General features: G+C 47.9%; 1 protein-coding gene across 1 annotated transcript; it reads left to right on the plus strand.

The window, feature by feature from the left end:
- Window positions 1-4,571: 4,571 nt before the first annotated feature.
- LOC143431358 (protein cortex) lies at window positions 4,572-7,141 on the plus strand. The gene is made up of 6 exons (XM_076908031.1): window positions 4,572-4,855; window positions 5,248-5,406; window positions 5,622-5,784; window positions 5,880-6,087; window positions 6,211-6,529; window positions 6,990-7,141. Exons 1-6 carry the CDS (start codon window positions 4,618-4,620, stop codon window positions 7,139-7,141), a joined length of 1,239 nt encoding a protein of 412 aa, XP_076764146.1. The 5' UTR covers window positions 4,572-4,617.
- The last annotated feature ends 11,698 nt before the right edge of the window (window positions 7,142-18,839 follow it).

Consider the following 18,839-nt stretch of genomic DNA (forward strand, 5'->3'; position numbering starts at 1 on the left):
TGAGTTAGCGTTTTAAATTAGAACTGGATGAGTTGTATCTTAGTGTAGTGATATAGATTATTTGTGAAATGTGCTTATTACTTCTCTCTCTCTTTTATTTACACGTCGCAATAAAATGATAATAGAAAAGTGTGGACATTATGTACGATGAATTTGCATTCCTTTCGAAATTGTTCGTTTCCTCAATTGAAATATAATATCAATATCGAATGGCGTACAATTATAATGGCGCAGAAATGCCGATATATCATTCGCCAGTCCATAAATGTCCCATTCACTCGTGTCTTTACGATCGCGTAATTAAACTCTAATCTCTGGCTGTTAAATTACTCGATCCGAGCGAGTCGAAGTTGCAGTTACATTTCACGCGATCTCTAATAAAACGCATCTAAGGAACGTGAAATAAATTTTTCGCGCGATCTTGCAATTATCAAGATCGATCCAATTCCCCTTTTATTACGCGTACGATATTTTTTATGAAACGTGGTAAGACTCGAGGTGAACGTGGACATTTGCGTGTCCTCTGCGAAACCTGAAGCAACCCCTTCAGCACCTTGCAACGAGAGACTCGACTGGGGAATATCAGTCAGACAGGTTCAGCCACCACCAGCTGGACGACGCTAGCTGCTCTTCGCTGGGGGTCCTCCGTGTTTTCGTAGTTTCCTATGGGAAACTCCTCGAGACTTTTCTGCGTCCCAAGGCAGCTGGGTTCGTAGCTTTCAAGGTTTAGCTTCATGCAAATCGCTCAGCTAGACCGCTCGATTTATTGGCTTCGAATGTCACGTGAAGAAATCGCGGTGCTGCTCTGCTCGACCGTGGGACTTTGGTTCCTCGATCACCTCTACTAAAAGCTTCCAGTTTCACTTTTTAATCTTGCTCGTGAGAATTCTGCGTACATTAAAACCCAAATTTCCACGTCGTAACATAGAATAACTCTGACAGATTTCCAAATTCAATTTCCTTCTTGAACAAAATCAAAAGAGGGTAAAATGAAAGGGTTAAAGAGCTTTAAATTTCGAGGAGTTATTCCTCGTTTCGAACTTGTTTCTCCAGGCGGAATCATCTCGCGGTATATGCCAGTACGTGCATCCGTCGTTATCGAGGCGGTGCACGGCGAGGCTGAATAAAATAAAGCCGTCGCAGTCGTCGCCAGGCGTATTTTCCGCTCGTGAGCGTCCCGCGGCGCTAAACACGCGATATGGCGTTAAGGTAGCGAAGGGAGCCGGGGCCCCCCGGCCCATTAAACGTTGTACGCCCGGTAATTTATGGGGTGCGAGAGAAGAAACGTAGCCAGGCACATCTCCCGTCCAGATGGACGGCGCGCACAATGCGACGCGGCGCTCTCGACGCCATAACAGGCGTCTTCGTGGCCCGCGGACCTCGCATTTGCATAAAGCTGGACGCTGGAACCACGAAGCGCCGCTCGCGAGATTCAACGCTCGAGATTTCGTCGACTGTGGCTCCTGCGCGTTGCTCGCGCGGAAAATCCTCGAGCTTCGTCCATTTAAACCAGACGAGACTTCGTATACGCGATCGCTGCTGCCAAAATCCGCGTGAGAGCGCAAGAAAAAATGAATTCACATATCTTTCTCGTTCTTCGAGGCTCGCAATTTGAAAGTTGCGAACCATAGCCAATGTCCAAGATGTTAAACGCGACCCATGCGCGATTACACGTCCACCCTCTCAGGGATAATTTGGAAATTTATGCGGTCAACAAATATATTTGGTCGAAAAGTCGCGAGGCAGCGAATGTCAACGTTCAAGTGAAACTCGCGGCGAATGTTAATGAAATATAGGGACCGTAACTTAACCAGAGTTATACTTTCAAAGCAGCGAGGCTGTATTTATTAGTCCCCGGGCATGATGCTCGGGACTTATCGCGAGAAATTCCAATAAATACACCGGCTCTTCTTCCACAGGCCGCGCACGGCCACGAGCGACGCGTTTCTACGTGGATTTCCGGGACGATATTTTAACACGGGAAAGTGGAGGTTTTTTCGAAGCGGCTCCCCCTCTCGTAACGGTGAACGATCGTCCATTTAAATCGTCTCCACCGTGATTCATCGCCCACCGCTTCCGGTTCTACATACGTCGCGCAGTTCTTTCGATCGCGTCCCTGCAATTGGACTCTCACTTCCTTTCCTTTGGTCCCTTCGACGATTACGATTCACGTGTAATTAATATGGCCAAGCTTCGCTGGAATTCTTCGCTTTATGTATACATATTTTTAGTTAATTTTAATCTGACGCCATTGATCGATGAGCAAAGTGGAGAGTGCAGCCTCGCGAGCGATGATAGATCGTTTAAAGTAATAAGAAGTTGGAACTTCCTTTAACGTGGACGTTCCAGCTGATTAAATCGAGTTCGAGACTCGGTTCTGACATTCTTGCAAGTTCGACTAGAATTCTTCGTTTTGTATATATATTTTTAAATGATTTTAACCTGACACGATTAATCGATGAGCAAAGTGGCGTGTGCAGTCCCGCAAGTGGTAATTGACTGTTTAAAATAATAAAAAGTTGGAACTATTAAGGTGGACGTTCCAGCGGATTAAATCGAGTTCGAGACCCGGTTCTGACATTCTTGCAAGTTCGACTAGAATTCTTCGTTTTGTATATACATTTTTAATCGATTTTAACCTGACACGATTAATCGAAGAGCAAAGTGGCGCGTGCAGTCCCGCGAGCGGTGATAGATCGTTTAAAATAATAAGTTGGAACTTTTAACGTGGACGTTCCAGCGGATTAAATCAAGTTCGAGACCCTGTTCTGTCATTCTTGCGGAACCGGATGTTCGCTGGGGGTAGAGGGTTGGTCGACGAAAATATTACCCCCTCGTAGTTGGCTCCAGTAGACCTGCATAATGCCAGCAACGCGAATCGTCTTACCCTTCGATGACAGATGAAAGTCTGGATTTTACATCCAACCTGATATTTTCTTTCGAAGAACTTTTCTAAGGGGTGAAAAGAAAAAAACAGAAGGTGAAGAGTAAGACGCGTTTATTGTTTGGAATATTCGTTTACAAATTCTGTGATTCGTTGCACTTCGACTAACGCTTTCGAATTCTCCTTTGATTCAGGATGATGTGTTCTCGTCAGTGGCCTCGAGTTACCCGTCGACCCTCGTGAAGCACGCCCCGCAAGTGGCTAAAACCTACTCGATGAAGGTTCCTCATCGACCCTGCTTCCAAGACAGGTTCATCCGCAACAAATTCGACAAGGAAGCGGCGCACTATCTTCTGACGAAGAAGACGGAGAACGTTTCGAACGAGAACGAGGTGGACGTGTTCAAGCAGGTAAGAAATCGATTGGAATCCAGATCGTGCGTTTGTCATTCTGAAGAGCCGCTGGAAAATCGTCTGTTCACGGCCGTTGGACTCTGTTCGTACTCAGAGGCGTTTAGAATTTCTGGAACGGTAGTTGAAGCGATGCTGTTGCGGCTTGAAGCCTCGAATTAGCATAAAGGCCGTCCGGATGTGGGCGCGAGGTATCTCGTTCGTGTTTATCGATGCTGATGTGTAATCTTCGATAATCGATAGAGATAAGATCGCGAGCGCTACAGGGATGTGGTTTATTGAGCGGAAATTATTATTCTTGGATGACGGGGAAAGAATGGCCGTTTCGCGGGAATCGAAGAAGAGAAAAGGGAAGAAAAGAAAAATAGCAGCTGTGTAGAAAGTAAAAAACTAGAAGGGACGAGATTTCCTCTATTTCTCTCGTCGCTATCGCAATACTACCGAACGCCGCTTCTTGATGTGTACAGATAATATATACTAGATAGAACCACTTAGCGCTGCGACGGGATTTCATCCGATTAACGTTCATTGGTCACGCAAAATCGCTGGAAAAGTTAAATAACACCGCGAGCTGTCCTTACAGCGTTGTAGTTTTCTGCTCAGCTGCCTCCAAGAATCCCTAATTAGGCGTTGCGAAAAGTATCGCGTTTCTTTTTTATGGTGATTGTAACTTGTTTACTCTCCGATGGATTACGATAGAGCTAGACTTGATATAACATTGATAATCTCCACGCGAATCTCGTTTATGGTGTTATGCAGATACGTGGTACATGTAGCTGTTTAATTATTCCCGAGGAAACACGACGGAAGGCAACAACAGAAGGTGGAATGCAAAAGAATCTCAGCTTAAACATTCTCTTGGCCATAATCGTAATTTCCTACAGCTAACGAATTACCAGACCATATTATACTAATAATAAACCAGCAGTGCGAGTTGGTGCCATTTCTTGTGCCATCTTCTTCTCGCTCTTTTCTCTATCGTGCTCTCTCAGACTAGTTCGCTTCTTCTGCCCAAGTCTCCATCAATTCTTTCTTATTTCATTAACTTTTTCAATGAAAAATCCTCCGTGCGATCTCGTATGTAAATGGAAATTTATTTTCAATTCTCGATCGTCCACGAATTTTCTTGCAATTTTACACGTGGCTGTCGAATGGTCGCGAGGATTGGCAAAAAGTCCACGAACGTCCCGCTGGAATTCTCGTTTCCACCGGAAGACAACGCGAACGCGTCGATCTCCCTCGTCAATTGTCCCTGGAAACTCGCTGAAACGGTGACAAACGGCGCAGGTGGAGTCGTTGCCGGTTAAATGGCGCAAGCAATTGATGCACCAATTAATGGCGAAGGAGAACATGATACCAGGGCTGGGGCAGAAAGAAGTGCTGCGCGGCGGGCACTTAACCGCGGAGAACAAGTTGCCTGGAAGCCTGGCGGGACGACCTAAAGTGCTTTGGGACGAGGGGCACCTCGAAGACGGAATATGGAGATCGAAGCCACGGAACAGGCCTTTAATAGGCGTTATGGACTCCATGCTAGATATGCCTGGATTCCGCACGTTGCCGCGTAAGAATTTTACAATCTACAACGGGATACTTCGCTCTGGCGAACTTTCATCGCGAGCTCGCCAGCTCGTTCGCGTCGATCCGTTTCAATCTTCGTTTTTCACCGTCGAAGGAGTTGCGTTTTCTTCCGCGATGTTCGCGTTGAGATTATCGCGTGTTTTGATTTCTATTGGAACAAGCATTTTGCCAAGGATTTTTCTTTTTTTTTTTTTTTTTTGTTGGGTACTGTGTAATATATTTTCACAGAATTTCTGGTAGCTTTCATTGAATAATTTTTCTATCTTTTTATTTCGATAATGTTGTGGGTAATAGAGGGGAATTGATCTTTTTAAAGTCGACGCACACTGTACGATAGAATCACGAAAATAATTACACTCGCTCTGGTTTTCGAAGGATACTGCAGGCAACTGGTCGACTGGGGTTCGAGTAACATCATCGCGGCAGTAATTCGGAGTATAATAACATTTTACGATGCACGTACGTCTGACATAATGGAGATCCTGGAGAACGTGGAAATCGCTGATGCCTGCGCACTGAAATGGAATCACGCTGGTCCGTTTATACCGGAATATCTTTAGAGTCAATAGTAATTATGGCTTCTTGAATTCCTACCGTGAATTCCTGATTCCTTAAATTCCCGCTGAACAACGCTGTTTGTATGTCTGGCGATAGTTGCCACGGTGGCTCTCGCAGACGTGCAATTTCGATCCCGATTTCAACTCTCTCGACGACGACTTTGCAAACGAAATCGTGCGCATTCTCGACAGGTACCAAAACGATCGTGTGCACACTGTCGTCCGAGATAAAGCTGTACTGCCTGGAGACGCAGAAGGTAGCTTGGACGGTGACGTGCAAATGCGTGGCCAACTACAATGTCCTCTGTTGCGTGTCCTGCATCTGCTGGTCCCAAGACGATCAGAACATCGTCACGTGAGCACTGTCTATCTATTTAGCAATATATCATTCAAATCTTCTTCTATATATATTTTTGAACGCGCTTTAAACGACTCTCTTATGTTCTGCAGGGGTTGCAAGGGGTTCATCACTGTCTACTCAGTAAACGATGGCACCGTTGTCAGATCGATTCACGCGCACGCTACAAAAATCTTGGCGCTCGCATTCTCGTCGAATTATCTTTTTCTGGTGTCCTCTGCGACGGACATGGAGGTTCGAATCTTCCAGTGGCCAAGTTTATCCGCTTATCTGGATATCACTTACTACGAGCCTGTCTGCGTATGTCCTCATCTTCTTCTGCAATATAGAATCAATTATTCGTAATTATTAGAACGATTTGAAATTAATGTTTCTGTGAAAGTCACATCTGAGAGTCTTCTCTATTTTTTTTCAACGCTGCAGGCGTTGGCCTGGCACCCGTACCAAAATGGCTACCTGTGCATCGGCGGTGGTGTGGGCGACGCCTCGCTGTCGCTGTGGAACGTGAACAAGTTGAACCCAGCCAATTATCGTCACGTCAATTTCCACGGTGCCGTGGAGAACTTGGCCTGGAACAAGCACAGCGGTGAGCTTATTGTTCACTGGTCGTACTGGGAGGGTCATAAACGGTACAACGTGATACCAGTTTTCACGAGCCTCGATCACATCGTCGACGCGATACCGGTGGAGAAGGAGTTGCAAGTCAACGCTGTCATATGGAACCCTGATCACACGCAGCTAGGTGAGCGACTGTACTTCCCTTCCCTTCTCTTCCATTTCCTTCGTACGTGTTTCATTCGTAATTTTGTATCGAAAATGGCTGAGAATCTTTGTTGCATCGTGGTATCCTTTTGTCAAGGAGTAGACAAGATGTGTTAAGTTCTAATTGAGAAACTCTTCTTGGTAGCAAAGAGTTTGAGGAAGGGTTCGTGATGCGTGAATCTACGTGAAGACCATTTCCATAATCAGATGTGCAGGTGTGAATTAGGTTGGTTGCTCAGTGTTTAACTTTGTTCTGTGGAACCTTCTCTGTGATTGCTAGAAGCAGAGAGATATGTCTTCCATATTTGTCTTCCAACGTGTACCATCGATCGATTTCTATGTTGTATGGTGGTTTAATTGTACGTCTATAAACTCGTCGTGTACGTTCGTTTTATTCCAATGGTCCAAGAAATTCACACAGTAAAATATATTCTCCTCAGCTGTTCAACACGACGAGTGTTTGTCGATATGGAATTTCTTCGGCAACGAGTACCAATACCAAAAAGAAAAGAAACAGCGTAAAACGCGCAAAATGCATAGCACGGGAGCGACAAGTTTTAATACTCAATTCAGACACTTCAACATACGGTAAAAGATATTGGAGAATGCGATACTTAATTTATTCTTCTATTTCATTTAATCGTCTTTTATTTATCAAACATTTCCTACATTTATTATTAAGTATTATTAAGTATTAAGTATTTTATATTTTAATCTTTTTACGCGAAGATACGAGTATACAAATTTTATATCGATCGATGGTCTATTTATTAAATCGTGCTTCCATTAAACTCTTTGAACCTGTTCGATATACATCTCCCTTCGCTTTAAACTCGCAACGAGTCTATTCGATCGTATTTTTCACGCTAAGATAATTCCACGCGACAATTGAAACCGCATAACCGATACAAAACGCATCCTACCGAGTAATGATTAAATTAGTTCCACCAATTAAGCTTGAGAAGGTAGCAAAGCAATTTCCACGGTTGCAACCGCTCTTCCGTTAATAAGATATCGACACATCTGCTCGTATATAACCAGGATGTCATCTCGCTTGAGAAAGAAACCTGTAATCTCCTGTGCATCGAGCCAGATTTTTCGAATACCCCAAACGATTCATCCTGCCCTCTCCTCCATTGTTCTCAACGGAAGCCGCGGGTGCGTCGCCTCTTTTTGCCTCGCCTCGATCCCCAATCGTGTTTACCGCAACGCGGAATCGTTTTTATCGCCGCGCGACGCGAGCGAGGGGGCGCGTAAAAATCGCCTCCTCTCGAGCCGTTTCGAGAGGAACGATTACAGGCTGGCGGCGATTAAGCACGATCGTAGTCTAATCGGGCGCAGTTGAAATTTTCTTGGGTCCATTTCGCAGCAGGTTTATCGATCGTCGAGGCAGATAAGCCCAGGCGGAGCCTCGTACAAGAAACTGTTAACGACCGTCTCGGCTATCGTCAAATAGATTTCCACGTTTCGCCACCTTCGGTTATCACCGGCTGAGTTACGTAATTATCCTACGGCTGCTAATTACACATGGGAACGGGACGTGTAGTTGGGCCCGTCCGCGTCCAACCACCCCGGCAATGAGGGGCAATTATCGTTCCGTTGTCGTTCGATATGCATATAGACTCTTGCAACGAATATCTACTATCTGTAAGGTCGATCCCCATCGTCGAAGAATTACGGAGCCTCCAATGGCACTTTTTACGGGGACGTAAATCGATAACGTGGGCGTTAAGCGAGGCACGAAGTTTATTTAAAGGATCGCTCTTTTCCGTCGCCGTCTCCGCTCGTCTGCCACGAGCGTTCGCGTAAATTCGCGTGCGACTCTAATCAATATTACCAAGATTCTTCTACAAAAATCGTCACTTCGATGAAGTTACAGTACACGATAACGCTAATCGACTTGCAGAGGAAAATTCACACGCTCGAGACAGATTAAACGAGCCATGCACGCATGCGATCTCTACTCGAATTTAAATTCGAATCTAACTAGACGTTGAGATGCGTCTGAACGAAGTTCGCAGCGTCAGTAGTTCCACGCGTAGCTTCTCGATTTTCTGCGTTCGCATGTCGGAGTTTTTCATTCGGTCGCCTCGTCTCCACTTATGGAAATCGGGGGCTACGTTTCGGATTAAACGGCCCGGCAAGGACGCGGTTAATGGCCACAAATTACCGTCCTCGCCAGCATCCCCCCGCTGCGAGACATAAAATAACTAGAACAGTCGCGGCGCGTCGGTTGGCTCGCGCTAATGCCACGCTGCCCGCTAATAACAAGCGACCGGGCCTGAAGAAAAACCGCGGCGGCTGCGGAGCCAGTTAGCCTCGCGGTGAACGGGGTAGCCCTCGAGAGCGTTCCGCTCGAGCCGTGCCCGATCCTGTCCAATCGGACGATAAGTTAATCGATGACGGAAATCAGAAGGCGAACCGTTTGAGTTATCGCCTTTGTAATTTGGCCCCTCCCCGGCCGGTTCGCAATCACCGTATCTGCGATTCAACGATAGATCAAACTTATGGGGATGAACGACGTGATCTAAGAGCGAGAGCGCCGCCGCGGAGCCCGATCGACGCCTGGATTTACGATAAGGACGGAGGCTACGCCGGGTTTCAGAAGGGGTTAGGCTCCGGAATCGGTCTGTTTGCTCTTGCGTTGGCTCGCGCTGCCAGCGATTGCGGTGCAATTATTATAATTGCTTTTAATGACCGTGCGACTGTTCGCAGCGCTTCTCCGGTTTCTTGCTTTTTTTGCACGCGTGGATATCGTCAGTTTTATGCGAGTACGCGCGTTGAAATTTTTATATCTACCGTTTCTGCGAGTCGAGGATTTATAGCGAGCAGGATTCTCTCTTAGGATTGGTTGGATAACGCCCGAGGGATGATTACTCGACGAGGAAATTGAAAATTACAGTGGAGTACGAAAATTTCTTCGTCTTCTTCGAATGAGCTTGTTTAGTTATATACGATCGCCAACAGAAACGACGAAAGTTCGATTTCCCACTGTTCCATCCCTCCCCTGAAGGGAACGCGTCACGCAAGTCGTTCCTTAGCCACGGACCGTTAATTGGCCGGCTGTATCCAGTGTTTATGGCACGGGAGTCGTCATAAAACGGTTGCTCATTATTATTAGATACGATCACGGTTAGATCCAGCGATACCAACCCTCTCGAACGAAATTTATTACCGCCTCTCCGCCGTAACGTCTTCCGCCACTCTTCTCGTCCTCCACTCAGAATTAAAAAACGGTACCAACGATAATTGTCATCGATTATCGAAAAACTCGCATAGATCATGCTAACAAGCAATGAAAAGCTTGCGAGTTTTACTACTGCACGCGTTTGTAACCCTTTGCTCTAGAATGAAACTACCTGAGAGACTTTAGAATTGACAAGCGACTACGGAAGTCGAACGTACGCCGCGATATCCTCGTTCGAATCCACGCAGATCGCTAGCAGAGCGATGGAACCGAAGGCGACTGATCCATCGAACGGAATTCCAAAGCAATGTCAAGGCTACGGTCCGCCATCGTCGATCCAGATGCGTACGAACGGAATCCCGTGTTTCGCGGCTCGGTCTTTCGACAGAAATAAGACGCATGGCGGCCACGGTAGCCACTGGTGTGCTATCTGCGTCCATTCATCATGCGGACAGTTACACCAGTCGTTCGGTCAGCGCGGCATTAATGAGACGAGCGAACATTAAGGGAAACTTGGAGGGGGAAAAAAACAAGTGAAGAGGACGAATCCCCGCGGGAAAGCCGGTTCCTTTTACCCCATCGCGCGGTCGTTTCGCGCGGGGATGTTTTATCGCGGGCAAAACGAACGCGCGGCGCGCGAGCGACGTCGCTTAATAATCTTCCCGCTTGAGGGGCGATCCGTCTTGCTCGCGTCGCCCCGAACTTTGTAGATAAAATGTAACAAACCTGGAACGCTGGGGCTGGGTCGTTTAAACGGTACCTGAACGGCGTCTTTGGTATTTATCTGCCGATTCAGAGGGAAGATAGCGGCTCGTACTAGCCGGGGATGATTCTTTTACTCTTTCCGTGCTGAGGCGAGATTCATTGCCGTCTAAAAGAGATGAAGTGCGCCAGGCTGCGTTTCTTGCTTCAGCGGGATTCTTGTGGATTCCTGCCGCACTTTAAACTGGCGTGCGGAGAGTTTAATGGCTGTCGAATTATTTTTCAAACAAATCCTTCAACTCTTGCCCAATAGAATCCATTTTATCCAATGATATTGCGGAGAACTGAGATACATGACAAGCAAAAATGTGCACGAAGAACACTTGAGGCTCTATAGAAACCTGTCGACCACAGTCGAGCCCAAAATCCCAGCGTTTAATCGCAGAGCGCGCCACTAGATCAGCAATAAACACGCAACCTCTCAGAGTCTCAGGACGCATCGATCGTTTCCTGGTATCGATCTACGATTTTCGACTGGATCGAGCAGCGGAAAGCAGTGGCGAGCGTCGAAAATCGGTAAGGAGAGGCCGTTAAGACAGTCCGCGCGAGGGCTACCGCAGCAGGGGGCTCGATTACGACGGGGTTAGAGCACGTAGTACACGTACTACCCGCGATTCGAAATGGCCAGGCGATAAATTAGCGGCTGGCTATCCCTGGCCGCGAGTAAGAGAGCGTGGAGCAATTATTTCCCTCGGACGCCATATTTCAGTTCGAACGTCTTAATAACCGAGGCGAGTCCGCTTATCCAGCCGCGGATAGAAATGAAAAGCGACGAGAAAAACGAGGAGGGAGGGGGGACGAAAAACGCGAGGCGGTTACGAGATCTATCCGCGATCGACTTTAAATCTCAAAGGCCCCGCTATCATCGTTCTTCCCTCGTTCTCTTTTCCTTCCGCTCGATCGTCCTCGTCGATCGTGCTCTCGAGCGAGCTTACCAACGCTTATCGATATCGAAGCGAATTGACGTCTTCATGCAATTACTACGTGTACGGATGATCGATTCAAATAACCGCTCGCGGTTTCGTTACCCGTGCCCGGTTACCAATCCTCAACACGCTGATTAACGATCAACAGAATAGTAATCGTTAATTAGCATGCGAGCTCGTTGGTACGACGACGACGGTGGTGTCGGTCGGTTACTCGGGTGGGGAAGATCGTCGAGCGATCGGGAAATTAGTCCGCGCCATTTATAGACGGTAACGAAGCCGTTTTACGGGATCGTTATAAAGACTCGCGTGTAATGAGTTCAATACGGATCGTTTCTGAGAGAGAGGGTTTATGAATATAATATCTTCGTTTCGCGAAAGAGCGAGGGTGATTCTTTCTCTCGAACGATTTACAGTTCTCGCGAGTTATCCTCCGATTTTTCGCCCCTGGGCGTTAATTAGGATTGCGTAATAAATATTTTAAGCACACGGACCAGTTCGCGAATGAGTTACTCGTCTCTGGCACTGAAGTAAAGTGTGAACGGATGGAAATGAATCTTGGCATGGTTAGAATATCCGTTTGCAACGAGAAGTGGAGAACTTGTGGAAGGATTCGGTTTTGTTACGTTTTTCTTGGCAGAAAGAAGATTCTCCAGTGTTTTTGGATTTCGCGCGGCCAACAGGCGAGTCGCTAACGATTTTCAGATCCGAGAACTGGGAAAGAAAGGCGAACTCGCGGATAAAGCAACGCGATGATTATCCTGCGCGATTCAACGGCGGTCTGTAATTTTAGGGAACGATCGCGACACTTTGCGCCACCAGTCATCACGCGTTGCCTCTTGCGAATCGCAGCTGTCGTTAGCTACTCGCGTTCGCCCTTATCAAATCATAATTTCCAACGTTCTTCTCTCGCGTCTCTTGGAATTCCCGTGGCGTTAACAAGAAGACTCATTTTACGCAGAAAAAGGAATCTAGCCAGCTTCCAGGAACCTAATCCCTCTCAACGAAGAAACTGCAGAACTTCAGACTCTACATTCTAAAGTGTCTGAATCGCGATCATTACGTTATCCGATTAATCGAGATAATTATCGATAATACCAACATACGGTGGCGAGAAGAAAATTATTCGAAGATAAAACACAGACTAACAACCATGACGATCCTCAGAAGGAGATGCAGTTTTTTTTTATTGAACGAGGTGGCAATCTTGAAAATTATCTCGCAATTTATTTCGAATCAGATTTCAATCACGAAGGAACCACGCGTCCCAGCGAGCTTTCCCGCGTAGCCAAACACGGTGACACGTTTTCTCGTGTAAATCAGCAACGGATTAACACAGCAGGGAAACGGGAACGCGGCCCTAAAGAGGCGTGCACGCCGGGGCATTACTTTGCATACGCGCCGCTGAATCACGCGCCACGTTGCTTGGTAGCCGTTAAAAGCGCCGTATATCACGTCGCCGAGGGACATGAATTGTGGGTGGATCTGATTCGGAGGGAACACCGTGACAAAACTAAAGAGCGCACTATGCGCGACCTGGACGAGGACAGGGAGAGAGTAAAGAGCGAGAAAGAGAGAGAGAGTGGCGCTCTAACGAGCCGCGAGCCCTCAATTGCCTCGATCCGGCAGCTGCGTTTTGCGCAACTATGGCTGCGAGGGCACAATGCTCGCTGCCGGGGCAATTTCGCCGAGTATCACTCGAACAAAAGCGGTTAAAGCGGATTTATTGGACGATCGAGCAGCCCGCCCAGCGATTTCCACCACCGTTTCCTGCTTCGCGACTAGCGTCGCTTTTCGCCAGCCGATTATTAAACGAGGCTCGCGTAACTCCTTGCGTCTGTTCGTGATTTACGATGCGCCAGGCAAAACGCGACACGGTTGTTCTACGCGATTACGCGAACGGCTCTGGTAACTGTCGCGATCTTTTTCGAAATCGCAACCAGAGACGTAATTAGGCGCGAGTTGCGCCATGGACGAGGTTGGGCATGAAAGATGGGGGCGGAATTGTTGACTGACGGAAACGGAGTTTGTTCAGTCTCGTTGGGAGATTATTGGGGACCAGAAAGGACGTGGGCGACGATTAAATGGTGCAGTGATCGAACAAAGTGTACTTTTGATACTGAAATAATTTTTTTTATTCAAATTTGACGAGTTCTTGGATTACAAACGGAGATTCGAAGAGCAGAGGGTTGAAACTGATGGTTGCAGGGTTAAAACTAGTCTGCAATCTCCATTCGATGAACTCGTTCGAAGCTGCCTAAAAATTCCTCGCTCGCACGATTTCCCTTCTGTCCCTTCGTCAGAAAGCCTCTGATCACGATCATTGCGAGCCGTTGCAGAGGCGAGAAGAGCCACCAGCGAGTGGAGCTCATTAGAATAATTCCATACGATTATTCAATCAACGTCGTCTATAATTAATAGAACTTATGGGTGCACCCTACACGACCGCGTAAAATTTGCTTAAAAAGCCTGGCCTTTCATTAACGCAGCAGGCAATTTGAGGTTTCTCGTAGCGAGAAAATCGAACGCCATTGCACAATTTTCTATCCAATTTTATTTTCGCCAGAATAGCAATTTACTCGCAAAATTTCTCCCATTAAAATCGTCCAACATCTCTAAATTCACATTTCTCCACAGCAAGAATATCCAAATAATATTCACGCTCGAATGTCATCAGAATTGCAGGTATTTCGTGTACGCGCGCGAGCACGCGAGCGTCCTCGAAACACCGTCGCGAATCTTGGCAGGTTTCGTGGAAAACCGATTTCCACGAATCGCCGCGAAACGGAAACGAAAACATTTCGAAGCGACACGCAACCATCCCCACTACCAGTCGTTATCCATCGTCCGAAATTGCGCGACCTTCGTCCGCCAGTTGTGGTTCGCGCGCCGCGTGAGTGACACGCGTCGGGTACCGGAAGCCCTCGCGAGTGGCCGCGCGACGCGTTTCCGTCGCGCGGAATCCGGACACAGCCGCGGGTGGAGACCTCGCGCAGCTGCGAGCATGGAATTCGTTGTGTAAATTGTGCATGTGCGCGTTCGTGGACGAGCGTGGGCGGCCGTTGGAAGCCGGTGGGGTTGCAGACCCCTGCAGGACCTCGTGGCGCGCAGCGTGGATAAATAATCACGGAAATCTCCGGCGCAGATACAGTCGGGACTGCGGTGCAGTGAGTGAGACGTAAATGGAGATTCAGCCTGATTCCGCATCGATTTCTATCCGACCCCGGTGGTTACACCCGTTCGCCGCCTCTGACGACGCCAGCTGTGTGGACCACGCTTTCGCTTTGTCTCGTATGCGATGGAAACAGAAGAAGAACGAAGGAACAGACGAAGAACGAGATTGAGGATGTCAGCTGGATTTCTTTCGCGTAAGTTTGATTTTTTAATTGATATTTGTTTTTTTTTTGTTTGTTTGTATTGCGCTTCGTTTGACGAGTGTTTGACGAGGAATAGAAAGAGATTGGGATCTCGAGTATTGATTATGATATGAATTATCGAAAGGATAGTTTAATTTCGCATTTACGCAGCGCATGTTTCTCGAATGCGTCGAATGATTCGCGGCGGTACAAGCATGCCAGCGATACGATTCATTGTAGACAAGTCAGAAGGTCGTTACAGATACACTCGAGTCCCGCTCGATGGAATCGTACGAACTCTCTCTTTATCCGACGGGTGCAAAATTGTATTCAATAGAACCTCTCTCGAGGCGTAATATCAATTTCATTTTTCCACGATCACCGTTCCCGGTTGTTTCGCTACGTCTCGCGTAATTTATAGTTCATTAATGCTATTAATTTATCCCATAAACGCGGCGGAAAAATGGACGGACACCTACTTCTCTCTGCCTTTCTTCGCTCCATAATACGTTCACCTATCCTTTATACAAGGTGTCTAGAAACGAACGAAACCCATCGAGAATATTCTCGAAACAATTTCTTTCGCGCTACCATTCAATCTCAAAAGTTTTAATAACAACAACACAGTTGCGACAACTTCTCAGCAATTCTGACAAATAAAATATCGAAAGAATGAACTTCATTTAGACATGTTTGCCGGTTTAATTGCGAGAAATGTGAGGTTGATCGAGGCGCGTCGCGCTTTCGACTGATTCTTGCGCGGAGAACGTGACTTCCGGTCGCGTTGGTCCGCGCGCGCGCCCCTGTACAGCTTCGAGGGAGACGCGGCGGCGGTTCGTCCGGCCAGAAAGCGGCGCGGAGAGAAAGAAGGAGCGCGTCCACTCAATTATTTCTCGATCCCGCGGCGCATGAATGAACGAATAGATTCCGGGGACGCACGCGGCTGATAAATGCGCCCAGGCCTCGCCATTATTTTCTATAAACGGTCATTACTTGAATTTATAGCGCGGCCAGGGCACCGCGTGCTCGCGTGTTCGCCTGCGTGCGCCGCCACGAAACTCCAGTTCGTGTATTACAGTCGAACACGCTTCCTGCGTGCGCTCCGCGTACGATCACGACACGGTATGACTTATCGCTGGGACCAGCTAAATTGGACGCGTTGATGTCCGTCGATACGAGCGACGATAAACGATCGTCGACGACTGGAAAACTGGCTCGAACGTGACACTCGAATCGAGTTCATTTTCAATCATTCTCAACCGCAAATCGTTTGCTTTCTGATCGCAGACGCTGAAAAGCACGCTGCATTGGTGCAAACATCACCAGGACAAGAAGAAAGAGGCTCGCTTAACGATGTTCCTCGTTCATCGAACGAACAGCAGTAAAAAAAAAAAAAAAAGAAGCTGCGATTAGATTTAATAACACGGAAGGTCAGCAGGATTTCGCAGGTGGTCGCGCACTTTTCCACCGTGGCAACTGAAACTTCAGCCAAGTTGTAACTCAAGCGAAGGGGCCACGCACTCGGCCAGTACAAAGCTATCCTGCGATCTTCCTTGCATTCTACCGAAGAATAGACTTCTAACCGGTGTGAGATACGCGGCAGGCGAAGAAGATCGCGATCTCACCGTCTTGGCTATTCTCTCTGCAGGCTGTACTCGCGGCGTGGCTCCAGACCGCGTCGAGTGTCCTCGAGAGCCTCCGCTTCGATTCGCTCCTGTCGATCGCAGCAATCTACTTCTCGATCGATACTGTCTGCGTAACAGCACGATATCGTCCTTTTTTTTTCCCTATGAAAACGACGCACGAGTACACGTGCACAATTATTATTTAATTCGGAGCACCAACTCTTTGGAATCCAAAGATATTTTCAAAAGCGTCTCAACAGCTCCAAGTAATGTTCGATGAATTTTTAATCGTTACATTTGGAGCGATTGAAAGCATAGAAAAGATTATCGTCTGTCTACGAGACGATTGTATAATTTCTAAAGACACGTGTAGGGAATGCTTGACAGAGAAAGGGCTCGTCCAGCGGCGCAGCATTTGCATGGCAGCTCCCATTTACCAGCCCCATAAAAATCCGCGTTTCATCCTCTGGGGGCCACTTCCGCGGCACCCCATTACTCGACGTGGCCAACAAAAGCAAAGCCCCGAGGACAAGTCCCCGACAAGGCTCTAATTCCACGACACTCCGTCCTCGCGGATCCTCAGTCGCAGAACCGCGTAGTCTGCCCGCGGGTAGAAAGGGATAGAACCAGAGAAAGAGAGAAACAGCGAGAGAAAGAGACGATACGAATCGTCTTGGGCATCGAGAGAGCATCGAGGCCGGACATTTCGCCGGATCGAATCGCATTCCATCGACCTCTGGCTATCCTTTCTTTTTTTTTTCTCCCTTTTTTCTCTCCCTCTCTCGCTCTTCTCGACAGCGGTGAAGTTAACGGGGCCGCTCGCTGGCATAATTAATTCTTCCGGGCGGCACGTTAGCGGGCACTGTGGTTTCTTAAGGGCTCCCAGGTGGCCTGGGCCGACTCGCGGCTCTTCCGGCGACCTGGCAGCCGAGCGGCCGCGTTTAAAAACCGCACCAGGTAGAGAAGAGAGCAGAGGTTGCACCATCTACGGGGCGTTCTTTGTGGAACGCGGGCCGCCACACCTGCGCCAATATACCAGGCCAGCCATTGCCACCATCCACGGGGATCGCGGGGACAAGCCGCGGGGATACCAGGCCCCCATATAGGTACCGTGGAATGTCCTCCAGGAAGTCGAGGCTCGAGGCGAGCCGCGCGCGTCGGTTGACACCGCGAAAAACCAGAGCGCTCGAGAGAGGGGCACGCGGATGGTTTCTTTGAATTGTCCAGCTCGCGATTTTGAAGTTAACGAGCGCCTGCTGGGGTTCGATGCCTAGCGTTCGAGACGATAAGAGGCCACGCGGATGCAGGATCGAGGGAATTGGAATTCTTCCAGAGGTGGAATGGAATCGCGCGAGATTAGATTGCGCAGCGCTCGCATTCAGTTTTCTTGGTGCCTTAGATTCTTCGAACTGTTCCGTGAGAGTAGTTTTATAAACGATTGCTGGATCTTCTTTGGCGCGAGTTCGACGAGATATTTTCGTGGATAGTTTATTCGTATCAGTTTCTGAATAGTATTTTTTTGATCGTCTTGAGAATATACTGTTCGATGTTTGACGTATTGTTACAGGTTTGGAATTCGATCGACCATTCCCTCGACGATCCTGCTGTGTTTGTTAACCGCGTTAATAAATTGTATAACACGATTTACTACCCGTCAATTTATCGAGCATGTCTTTGCTCGAGGCTGAATTAAGACGGGTTGTCTGACCATGATCTTGCGTCAACATAATCTACTTACACCACTGTCAACGCATCGCCAGGAAACTCGTTAGATTTATTAAATTCCCACACAGCAAACTATTAGCATCGCGAACCAGAAAACTCACGATATTCATAGTACGATTCTCAAACGGCATTGCATACAAATATTATCGCATTTATGCCAGATTGCGTTAAATCTCGCATTCAAAGATTCCACGTCTTAAGAAAGAGAACTGAGAGAACGTTATTTACATCTTTGCAGCTCTCTCGCGTTACGCTGGATGAACACATCCCCGGTAGCCTTCTACTTAGAAGACACCTCGATTTCGAGCGTCGACAATCGCCCTAAATCAGCCGCTAGATCGCTCGCGAGACGTACGTACACGGGAGGGACGTTCAAAGCGGCGCGTGTAAATCATTGATCGGATCTGGCTGCTTTTTCACCGGTTCCTTATCCTCTTTTTCCCTCCATCTCTGTTACCCTCGCTCGTGCTAGCTCTATTGAGACGCCTTGGGTAACGGATCGCCCCATACACGCAGGTTGCGCCATCGCGCGCCCTCCATCGCGGCGCACTGTCGCGTCCTTCGGGCTACGCGACGCCTACGCGCGAGGAAAAATAGCTTGCGGAACGACCTGTAATGGGTACCTGCTTTGGGTACCCCCGTTTACGCTCCTAAGGGAAACGGATCTCATGGAAAACCGTGTTATTACCGATAGCCAACTCACGACGAC

This window comes from Xylocopa sonorina, chromosome 17 (genome assembly GCF_050948175.1).
Source record: "Xylocopa sonorina isolate GNS202 chromosome 17, iyXylSono1_principal, whole genome shotgun sequence".
In the NCBI taxonomy this organism is placed as follows: Eukaryota; Metazoa; Arthropoda; class Insecta; order Hymenoptera; family Apidae; genus Xylocopa; species Xylocopa sonorina.

Bases quoted from the DNA above. Each gene is read 5' to 3' on its own strand.
- LOC143431358 (XM_076908031.1), top strand. From the start codon at position 4,618: ATGCACCAATTAATGGCGAAGGAGAACATGATACCAGGGCTGGGGCAG. The intron at 5,407-5,621 runs GTCCGTTTATAC...CATTCTCGACAG, and splicing joins ACTGAAATGGAATCACGCTG to GTACCAAAACGATCGTGTGC. The intron at 5,785-5,879 runs GTGAGCACTGTC...TATGTTCTGCAG, and splicing joins GACGATCAGAACATCGTCAC to GGGTTGCAAGGGGTTCATCA.